General features: G+C 48.6%; 1 protein-coding gene across 2 annotated transcripts in view; it reads left to right on the top strand.

Annotated features, from left to right (window-relative positions):
• Positions 1-9,608, top strand: part of MMP23B (matrix metallopeptidase 23B) — a 19,458-nt gene extending 9,850 nt beyond the window's left edge. For both annotated transcript variants that reach the window (XM_019541311.1, XM_019541312.1), the window contains 5 exons: positions 702-869; positions 4,420-4,584; positions 5,139-5,249; positions 6,181-6,307; positions 7,032-9,608. In XM_019541311.1, coding sequence (XP_019396856.1) covers positions 702-869; positions 4,420-4,584; positions 5,139-5,249; positions 6,181-6,307; positions 7,032-7,206 — 746 coding nt within the window. In that variant the 3' untranslated portion in view covers positions 7,207-9,608. The remainder of the gene's footprint in view (positions 1-701; positions 870-4,419; positions 4,585-5,138; positions 5,250-6,180; positions 6,308-7,031) is intronic.
• Positions 9,609-11,613: the final 2,005 nt, after the last annotated feature.

The raw sequence follows: 11,613 nt of genomic DNA, 5'->3' as shown, positions 1-11,613 counted from the left end.
GCATTGGGGGAGTCACTGTTCCCCCGAGCACCGCCAGGAGTGACCAGGAATAACGGTCACAAGCTGGCAGAGGGTAGGTTTAGGCTAGATATCAGGAGGCGCGACTTCACTGTCAGGGCGGCTAGGGTCTGGAACCAACTTCCAAGAGAAGTGGTGCAGGCTCCTACCCGGGGGGGTTTTAAGACAAGGCTAGACGATCACCTGGCCGGGGTCATTTGACCCCAGTAATCTTTCCTGTCATGGCAGGGGGTCGGACTCGATGACCTGCTCAGTACTCTGCCAACGCTACCTACTATGAAACATCAGGCTGTAGGTGCTGAGGCCACGCAGTGGTTACGGGTTAGCATCTGATCACATCCCTGCATCACTTTTTAAATCAAGCAGAAGTTTCCCCATGCCCTTGTAAGATCAAGTTTTTGCTCAGTGTTGTGAACCACATGTCTTTCCTGACATGCAGCTTAACTTGTTTCCTTTGGACAGCTCTCAATCCAAAGTCACCACAAATACTTCTCCACTGGACACAGTTCATTTTATTCGTCCCTCATTTTGTTGGCATTTCTTTTCTTGTATCTGGAGGATGGCAAACATACAGGTTGTAGGCTAAATCCCTTGGGAACAGGCACCGTGGTTAGTACCCAGCTTACGTGCGTCTGTGTTCTGGATATTCTGACTCACTTCGCTTTATGCACCATTGTTCACAGGTTTCTACTCCATCAATCATACTGACTGCCTGCAGTCACTCATCCACCACTGCTTTGACGGGACCACAGGAGAGCTCGCCCACGCTTTCTTCCCACCTAACGGAGAAATCCATTTTGATGACCATGAATACTGGATATTAGGAAACACACGGTTCAGCTGGAAAAAGGGTAATTACAGTGGCCCAGAGCAGGTCTAATGCTTGCAAGAAGTTTGTGCATTCCCCGGTGATGCTAATTACCCTTCAAAAAGGCACAAGGTTCACAGGCACATATGCTAAAGGGATCTAGTGGTAGGGATGGGGGGGACCCATCATGACATGGACTCCAGATCCAAACTTCCTTCTAATCCGGGGGGGGTTAATGTAGATGTTGGTATTATGGAGGTGCAATCTGTGCCTTAAGCCCATAGAAATCATTTGCTTCTAACCAATCCAATACTACATCTGACGGCACAACATTCGGATGCAATCAGACACATATCAAACGTATTTCTGTGATGGCCCATCCTGTTCATTCAAGCCTGCAGAAGATGCTTCTGACTACAGTCTATTTTCCCCCGTGCATAGAAGGCACTGACGAACCCACTGCCAGCTGGATTACTTTGATAGGCACTGGCCCAGCAGGACAACAGTAGGGGGAAGGAGAGGCACTGCTGACTTTGTGAAGCTAGGAGGGGATGGGATTCAGACAATTCCTGCTTTATCCAAGTTTCACTTCTGTAAGGAGAAAACCCTACCACTTTCACCATGCCAAGGGTTGCCTCTGTTCTGACAGCCCTGTTCCCCTAAGGTGAGAAAGACTTGGCCCTGTGCTTTAATGCGGAGGCAGATTTTCTTTCGCCCCACATTGAGGCGCACAAGAAGCTTTCTGCATTCTCCAAAGTTGCCGTCACGAGCCTGTGCTCCAGCTGTGGAATATTCCAGGGCTGGTGGCAGCTCCAGCTGCTCCTGAGTAACTCAGTGGGCTCCAACCCGTCTAAATGATTGGGACTGGCTTTGGCCCAAGCAGCTGCATTATCTCTGGGAGAGGCCACATTACGGTGCTCTTTGTTTCTTGGCATGGCTGTTTACATTTTTGCTGTCCTCTGCAACAGGCTTTGCAGCATGGATGGTCATTTTCAAGCTTGTGGGCACCTAAAAAAGTCTTTGTTAATGGTGGGGGGGGTTTCAAAAAAGTAATGTCTAAACTGACACTAAATTGCAAGCAGATGGCTCCTGGCTAAGGAGCAAACTCAGCACAGTTCAAAAAGCAAGCTCAATAGTTCTTTGAAGTTTGGCTTTTTTTCCTCTTGACCAAAAAAAGGGTGGGGATAGGCGAAAGCCTCAGCCATGGATCTCACTCCCTTACTTTGTGTGCGTGTGGAAGATGCAAGGTTTATACATATATTACATACATGTGCATGGGTGTAGACCTATATGCCAACATTTCTAAAGTGATGAGTGATTTGGGGTATGCAAATGCAGACAGCTTATAAGGGACCCATCGACCGTGAAAGAGATACTCTGATGTTCCTGAGAATCAGGCCCTGTGAAGGTGCCATTGGGGCTGGAGCCCAAATCACTAGTCACTTTTGCAGAGACTGAACACGCATTTTCCCCTTCACAGAAATGAAAATAGCTAGTTTGCTTCTCTGCATTATACCATGTTGCTAGGAATAATTGTGCACATTCAAGGTGGGAATTTGCTTTTTGCTATGAGGGGCAGCTCCACGCAGGGAAGATTTACTGGGCTGTTAAATAATTGTCAAAGGAAAGCTAGGAAGCCCAGCACCAGCAGCATCCCTGACTGAACAAAGCACTAGAAATAACTCTGTAGCAGCAGGAGGAAAGACGAGGGATTCATCCGCACCTAGGCAGATGCATGCACTGTAAGAGTGCATAACCTGCTCATTAGGTGAACTTCCCTCCTTGAAATAGCAGGGCTATTTCAAACATATTTACCTTCCCAGGGCAAGGATTGTTGGTTTCTGTAGACTTTTATTTTAACCTACTGCAATATGCTACATATGCTTACAGCTCTCTAGAAACCACAAACTGTATAAGTATGCGCTTTCTAATGCCTCAGCTCAGACATCAGGATTGTGAAACCAGTAGAAGAAAAGAAAACTCAGCTGTAATCTAGAAGGACTTGGAAGAACTCTCCTTGCCTCTGAAAACACCAAGAGATAAAAGCTAGACGGGTGGGTGGGGGGACAGGATCAAAACCTCTGAGGGACTAATAGCAGGAAAGACTGGCCTTAAAGCAAGGATAGCAATATATGGCGCGGAGAAAGCAGGAGAGACTGCCCATTTCACATCATCCACTAACATATTTGTATCTGGAAAAAAAACCTCCCAGCCAAACCCTGAATTACAAGCCGAGTGCATTCCATGGCTCAGTGTGATAACGATAATAAAAATCAGACCTCCAGTTTTCACGGCTGTTTGCTAACACACTTACGCCAGCAGACTGTAGACCTACCCACTGGTCATTTATTTCACTAGCTTTTGTTTTTCTGAAAACAACTACTGGGCTCAGCCTGGAGAGTTTGCAAGGGATAGAAGAGGGAAGTATTTACCAAGAAGTTGGTCCAAACCCAAGAGACACCAGCAGGGCGACAAGAAGTGTCCCAGTACTTGACTCGGGCATTGAAATGGAAGTGAAAATCAGAGATGTTAGTTAATAACATTTCGCTGGATAGCAATTATACTCCTTCAACAGCGGTTTGAGAAATGGCCAGAAGAAATGATGCTTTCGTGCCAGGGACTCCCATTGAATTTCATAGACGTTAGGGGCTGGAAGGGACCTCATGAGATCATCGGGTGCAGCCCCCCGCCATAGGCAAGAAGTCAGCTGGGATCAAGTGACCCCAGCAAGAAAAATGTCCACGTGTTTTTTTGAATGAGTCCAGAGTAGGTGCTTGCGCCACCTCTGGGTGGAGCTTGTTCCAGACCCATGACGCTCGCACCGTAAAGACCTTTAAATTTATCGATCAGTGAAGCAAATTCACAAACAAGGCTGCCTTTCCACAAGAGCTGCCCTAGCTCAACAACGAACGGTTGGGCTGGATGCAGCAATTGTTGCCCAAGATCCCCTGGCCTGTGTTTACACAAGAGTCATGCTCCTTTTGAGTCATCCTCCTGTTTAAAACCCCTCTCTGCTCCCAGCAGTCTCTAAGCTGCTACAACGAAGCTGCAGGTCAGCTCTACAGTTTGAGGGACTGTAAACTGCAGCAAGACAAAAATCACAAGCTGTCCTCAAGTGTAGGTAGGGCCTGTATAAGCCAAGCTGTTTTCGGTGAGCGAGCGCTGCTTGATGAACAAAGTCTTCCAACTAATGGCCTTGTCCTGAACGGTAGGCCTGTGCGAACGGTCATTTCCCAGTCACAGGGCAATGCTGTGGGAATCAAATAGTTGAAAGCTGCCAGGAAACGTAGGCTTTGTCATGCTGGTTTTCTGCCCCAATTCCAGACATAAATGTGCCTGCATCAGCGTCGATTCAAAACTGCCAGCTGACTCAATGCTTGAAGTCGGGAAGAAATCAGGTTTGCTCACCGGGACCAGCACAGCTACATGGGAGCTGAGACTGGTGTAGACGCCTGGCATAGGCCCCTCCATTCCTAGCAGTTGCTCTCAGATCTCCAAACACTTCCCAGCCGGCCCAAGCTTGCTGTTACGCAGGCAGGTGAGCAAGCAGAACCTCAGTGTACAACTTCTGTCGCTGCTGTTTTCCCTGCCAGGTGTATGGCTTACGGACCTGGTGCACGTTGCAGCTCATGAAATCGGACATGCCCTGGGGCTCATGCACTCCCTCAACACAGATGCCCTGATGCACCTCAATGCTACTTTGACTGGGAAAAAGGCCATCTCGCAGGATGAAATCTGGGGCATGCACAGGCTCTACGGTGAGTGAGGAGAGTCAGTTCCCCATTGTGGCACTTTGGACTGGTGGGCCAGGAGACACTATCCCGTGTCTGCCATGCTCAGCGCTGCATGGGGAGGGACTAGAACAGGCCAACAGGAAGGCAGAAACTGCATGCCTGTCACTCACTCTCTTGGGGATCCTGGGGAGGGAAGGGGGACAAGGTGCATTAGAGCAACGGATTGAGACAAAACCAACCTGGAGCAGTGGGGAGCTGTGGGCACTGGGCCTCCAGAACTGCACAGACCCCTCAGCCAAGCCAGAACTTGGCACATGGCTGTAAAGGGGGTCAAAACTCAGCTGCTGCAAGCTGTTGCTGCTCCCTTGGTGTCAGTCGAGGCTCTGATCAGCACTCGCTGCACTGTTAGTACAAAAACCCAGCCCCTTTCAGACTCCTGCCCTGGCCCCTAACCTTACAGTGCAGAATGACATCTCCAGCTTTGACAGTAGGGCCCAATGTCACCCTTCACCTAGCACTTTCACTCCAGGAACAGCTGGCGCCTGTCCCTTTAACACCATGTCCCCTTCTGCCCCCAGGCTGCAAGGACAGACTATTTGTGTGTCCAGCGTGGGCTAAGAAAGGTTTCTGCAAGACCCGCCAGAAGATGATGAAGAAGCAGTGTCCATCCAGCTGTGATTTCTGCTATGGTATCATGCTCCACTCCCAGGACGGGGAAGAGGGCCGGGGGACAGACAGACAGGGAAGCTATGTTGAATGGCTTTAACAAACCTAAATAGGCATTAACAGGGCCCCATTCCCATCCTAAGACCTCAACTGCTAGTCAGCACCCTGCCAAAATCAAGTGCCAGGAAAGGGGCCAGACTCCACGGACCTCAGGGCCCATTTCCCAGAGTCTGGGAAAGCCTGTTGTCCTGGTCCAGCTTCTAAAACCCCTTCAGCCTCCTGGCTGCATGCTCAGGTGAGCTAGACTCACCTTTGTGCTGGCTAACTTCCACCAGCTCCATATTTCACGTGCTCTTTTCAAAACCTGCAGCCTGAGAACCGCTTCGTAAAACAAATTCCAGTCTATGTCCTGCCAATCTGAGAAAAGGAGAGGAGTAAGCTCATGAACTGCAGGCTTGCTCCCTCAGCTTGGAGGAATCGATGCCAAAGGAATACCACGGCATCAAGTCGCCCCAAATTGCATTATGTTAACAGTAACTATTTCAGAATATACTAAAAACAGCAATACCGTGCATGTTAACCTGGACTAATTGGGGAAAAAGTGCACTCAGGGTGTTTAGATGCCAAGTATTGAGATCACAACTGGGCTCTTACCATGCCTTCAAACAACATGTCAGTGAAAACCATTTAATTTTACACCAGTATTTTGCCTCTGGGGATTCTCACCTGAATCCAGAAGCTAAGGATTTAAAATGAAATAAGCAGCAGCTATTGTAAGACTTGCAATAAAAGTCACAAGAGCCATGCTGCTTTTACTTGGACCACTCAGATACAGTGAGGCGGAAATGCAGAGGAAAAAACCTGGAAGACAGCACAGCTCCTTAGAAACACTGGGATTTCAAGGCTTTACAACTGGGTAAGCTGACATGACCCATTTTTTCTCTCAATGGACAGAATTCCCTTTCCCAACAATAGCTGCAACTCCTCCTCCACCTAGAACGAAAACCAAGGTCGTTCCTGAAGGCAGAAACGTCACCTTCCGATGCGGACAAAAAATTATTCATAAAAAAGGCAAAGTGTAGTAAGTGCCCTTTTACCTACTCCAAACTTTGCATCTGCATGTACAAACTCTCTTCAGCAGTTGCCTGGTCGGCTCACTGCCTTCCTCTCCCATCACGTGCATCATCTCCTTTGGGGTTCCTGGATCATGCGCCCCCCGCCAGCTTCATCGTCTTGGCTTTAGCTATGGCTGCCTTCTCCTTTTGTTGCTTCTGGTTTTGGGCCTTACAGTTATTCTATGAAATGTACTTATATCAAGAAACACACGCGGGATAACGTCTCCCAAATCCTCTGGCCCATATTCTACAAGAAACGATGATTTCTGGCCTTAAATTTATCCATCAAATTAATACCATCTAAATCATTTCCCTGGTTGTTGCGTTGGTTAGCCCCCGAGATGACTAACTGCCAAAGATGAAGGAAACATCTGTTTTTCAATCGTTACCTTGGGCACAGGGCAGCCTGCTGCATGCAATCAATTTTTCCCCTACTATGGGCCTGGATCTCTCTCATGACCCCGGGAGAGAGGGAAAATATCCCAAGACCCACACTCTTCGCATGCAGAAACTTCTGCCGTCTTTACCCTAGCTGTTGAGTTGACGGTGCTGCTTTAAACCTGGCATGTTCTTGCTGTTGTGACACACTTCCCCAACGCAAAGCTTACTTGTGTAGATGAATCCCCTAATGCACCAAGAATTATGCAGCACACTTCACTAATTTAGCCTATTTTTTCTCTCTTAAAACAGCTGGTATAAAGACAAGGAGCTTCTGGAGTACTCTTATCCAGGTTACTTATCTTTAAATGACGATCATATGAGCATTATTGCCAATGCAATCAATGAGGGGACCTACACCTGCATAGTAAAGAAAAAGGAAAGGATCTTGACTACTTACTCCTGGAGAATCAGGGTTAAGCAATAACAGGGACTTTGATTACTGCTACTTCTCTTCCAAATGGAAATCTCATCCGCTTTGGCATTGTACACCTGACCTTCCGCAGTGCGACTGAACCAATCAGCTGCTATCATCACTGGGGCAAGACAAACAGATCTGGGACTTGGTATTGGAAAAAAATACTCTCTGGCAGGAGTGTAAACAGAAGGAATTTCTCTAGTGCCAGCTTGATGACAAAACTTGAGCAGTCAGACCTGGCGCCCACATGACCTTGTCAGTGGGGATTACTGCAAAACCACCAACCAAACCTTCACTGACAACAGATCAGCAGCCTGATGCTCAAGTGCGTGGCAATACTCGTACTTGTTTTGGAAACAAAGGGACTGATTTATGCTCCAGCGAGTGTCCTGATGTCAAGCAACTTCCCTTTGTGTTTAAAACTGCTCACCACAATCCCAGTCAGAGGCATTAGAGGGGTTTTTAACAAGAGCCAGATCCTTGGCTGCTTTTTCCATATACGTGCGTCATATCAATGCTGGACTAGCAAGAGAGGCAAGATCAGGTTCAAGAACAGCTTTTTGTATTAACCCATTCTCGTGACTCCAAGTATTAAATGACTAACGCAGCCAGGCTACCCATTTTTTGCTCCTCTACATTTCCCTATGCTTTGCATTCATTCCTAGATGCCATTTCCCTCCAGCTGCAGCTTCCATCCTTTCATCAGATTACTTGTCCCCCACAAACTTTGTCAACAAGTCATGGGCATACTTCCCTAGTACTTTGCCTAGATTGAGTAAAGTCCCTCAAAAAAAAAAAAAGAGTCATACCAGGGAAAGAAGGGGGCATGGGCAAAACTAATTTTCCTTTACTGCATGCATCACTCGAACCTCTTCAAGTTTGGGAGTTTAGAGTATGTCATGTGACAGTCAAGTTCAATCTCAGCCTCGCTCCATTTGTTTGGACAGGAAGCCAGCTACTCCAGCACCAGCCAAAGGTCCGGCTCAAAAAGCAAGCCCTGTCATGACCATTGTTCCCTCTGCCTACAGCAAGCCCCAGGAACCCTCCTTATGCCATTGCAATACACGGCACGGCTGGTTTGGAGAGGACAGACAAACTAATCCTTTGTAGAAGCAAGAGTTAGAAAAGACCTGTCGGGTCATGCCATCCATCGCCTCTGCCAGCGCAGGGTTTGGCCACTGCAACAACCTGGTGAACTGACTCAAGAATTGGACTTCCCATCCGCTTCCCTTGGCCATTCCGATGTCAGATAGATCTTGCTGTTAAAACATTTTTTCCCCAGATACGCAGCCTAAATTTTCCTGTGTTCAGTTTCACCCTTTTGTATCTACTTCTCCCCGCTTCACCTTTGAGATACTGCTAAATCTTCCTCACTCTTCATGCTCTACAGACTGGAAAAGGACTCTCCCACACCTTGGCAACACCCAAATGGGGACTTCAGCAGTACAGGAATACCCATCTGCTGCTATGACCGAGGGCTCCCTCAGGCTCTCTCAGCAAAGCTGTGCTTTGTACCGGGAGAGCAGAACTTCTTCCAAGAGAAACAAGTTTTCCAGTATAAGCAGTGCTCCCGTTGTGACTGTGATTGCTCACAGCTGGCTCAGGCTCCAGGCAGGTCCCTGCCACCCACCACGGAGCCCAGGCTGCTTGCAGCAGGGGGCAGGGAGGCTGCAAGCTGCTGCACCGAGGTCTGACCCAGCTTTTTGCTGGAGGTAGGTGCACATGCACCTCCGGGTGGGGGCTAGGGATGCACTGCCACAACAAGGACTGCGCCCCTCGCAGCTCCCCGCTCTCTGCCCCTGGTACGCCAACATCTTACAAGTCGAGGCTGGGGTCTTTTTGACATACTATCCAAAATAACGTTGCTGACCCATCTTAACCTCTCTCAAGTCAGTTCTGTCACTTTTTTCTTCTCTACGGTCTTCTAGGTTGATGGCAAGGCCATCAGCTACCTCAGCCAAGTGTCCCAACACTTCTGTATCTTCAACCCACACTGAGATTTACACTTAAAGCAGAACTGCAAGTCCCACATCTCACTCCTCTCTTCTCCATTATTTTGCATCGGGGATCTAGAAATGGTGCAAGCTGGCTCCCACCATGCATGTTGTCTATCCCCACCTTCAGCAGCAGGCTGGGTGGGGCATTGCTGTTTTCCCAGCAGCTGCTCACTGCCCGCGTGGTTTTCATTTACATTTTCTTAAGAGCCCTTAAGGTCCAATTTGACCCGGGTCAACCTCCTTTCTTCTTCCTTGTCCATATTTTAGATGGCTCCAGCTCCATTTCTCTCTCTGCCTGCCCTCACTGGTGTCTGTGATACCTCCCAAGATAAAAAAATCATGCTCTCATTTAATATACGAGATGGTTCAGCCTCTTTTTCTTGATTATGAATAAAGGTAATAAACAAAACACTGCTCCCTGACTGAAATGCATTCTTCTGCTACAAGCCACGGCTAAAGAACAAGGGAGTCACCTGAATTAGGAGGGTGAAGGGTGTGGTATAGGCAGCCAAGGAGCAAATTAATGCATGTGCTGGCAACTCTCTCAGACCACCCTGTTATGGAGTTCGGGAAAGACAATAACGGCATCCAGGATTTGAGGGTGTTTATACACATACTCTGGGAGCGGGGAAGAGGAGAGGCGTGTTAGAGCAGCTCTGATTGAAGTGCTCGGAGCATCTCGTGCATCAGCGTCTTGGCACTGAAAAATGGCAGCGAGGACGTTTCAACGAAAGCTCGAACAAGCTTTACCTCAAGCACCCTCACTGCCAGCTTTCAGCACGGGGACACTGATGCACAAGACGCTGGAGTCTCCTGGAGCGCAGTAATTACAGCGCTGCAGCAGACTCAACTGATCAAGTCTGCTCCAATGTGCCACAATTGCAGTGCGTCACAGCAGCTTCGCTGCACGTGTACGGGCACCCCAAAGGAGTAGTCTAGCCAAACTCAGCAGTTAAACATGTGGCGAGCAATTCAATGACACTCAAGAACTCACCCTCAAGTCAAAACTAAGAAAAGGCCAGTGGCCGAGTAGGTGGCACAGGAGGCAGAGAAGCAGGGGGCAGGACTGATAAATCTTTACTTCTCATCCCTGCCACAGACTGCCCCCCACATCTTGGTCACCACTCAGAGGATGGTGGGTGAGGAAGTGGCTCCATGGCTGAAGAGGGGAGCATCCGCATAGTAGTAAACCATCAGCCCTGTTGTTAGTCTGCCCAGGGCTCAACACAAAACCCGTGTCCGAATCACAATATTAACCTCAAAATCACTGGTTCTGTAGTTATCAAAAGAAACTTCTGAGAAAGAAGCAGACCTCCCAAGGCTAAAAAGAAAGGCCTACAAAGGATGGAGGATGGGATTCACCTCCAAGGAGGATTATTCTGCACTGGTCCAGTCCTGCAGGGAGCAAACCAGGAAAGCCAAAGCTGTGACTGAACTCCAACTAGATTTGAGCATCAAGGACAATAAAAAGTCCTTTTTCAGATATGTAGGGAGCCGGAGGAAAAGCAAGGGCAACATTGGACAGCTGACAACTGACCCCCAGGAAAAAGCCAACCTATTAACTGAGTACTTTGTGTTGGTCTTTCATCAGTCCCAGAGGACGCCCATGCCCACTATGGGACAGGGAGGTCTGGGTGAGGGAGACCCTCTGCCCTCTATCAATAATGACTTCATGAAGGAACACCTTGAGAAGCTGGATACCTTCAAGTCAGCCGGCCCTGACAACCTGCACCCCAGGGTACTCCAGGAGCTGGTGAGCGTCACAGCCCAGCCCCTGGCACGGGTCTTCGAGAGCTCCTGGCACTCTAGTGTAGTGCCTGAAGACTGGAAGAAGGCCAATGTGGTGCCGATCTTCAAGAAAGGGAGGAAAGTGGATCCAGCTAACTATAGGCCCATCAGCCTGACTTGTATCCCAGCGAAGATCTTAGAAAAGTTTATTAAAGAGGCCATCCTTAAAGGACTGGCTGATGCCAACATCCTGAGGGATAGCCAGCACGGGTTTGTCGTGGGTAGGTCTTGCTTGACCAATCTCATTTTCTTCTACAACCAGGTGACCTATCACCTGGACAAGGGAGAAGAGATTGATGTTATATATCTTGACTTCAAAAAAGCCTTCGATCTGGTATCCCATGATCACCTCTTGGCGAAACTGGCCAATTGTGGCCTTGGGTCCACCACGATCCAGTGGCTGGGGAATTGGCTCCTTTTAGGGTAGTAAAAGATGGAAGTCACTCATCATGGTGTCCTGTGACCAGTGGGGTCCCCCCAAGGCTCTGTCCTTGGACCCATATTGTTCAACATAGAATCAGTGAGTGGGAAGGGACCTAGACAGATCATCTAGTCTGACCCCCTGCCATGGGCAGGAAGGAGCACTGGCGGTGGGAGGGGTCATAAGACCCCAGCCAGGTGCCTGTCCAGT

Source organism: Crocodylus porosus, unplaced genomic scaffold (assembly GCF_001723895.1).
Source record: "Crocodylus porosus isolate Cpor-Errol unplaced genomic scaffold, CroPor_comp1, whole genome shotgun sequence".
In the NCBI taxonomy this organism is placed as follows: Eukaryota; Metazoa; Chordata; order Crocodylia; family Crocodylidae; genus Crocodylus; species Crocodylus porosus.
The sequence above is the reverse complement of the archived record's forward strand: the minus strand, read 5'-3'. Positions and strand labels throughout refer to the sequence as shown.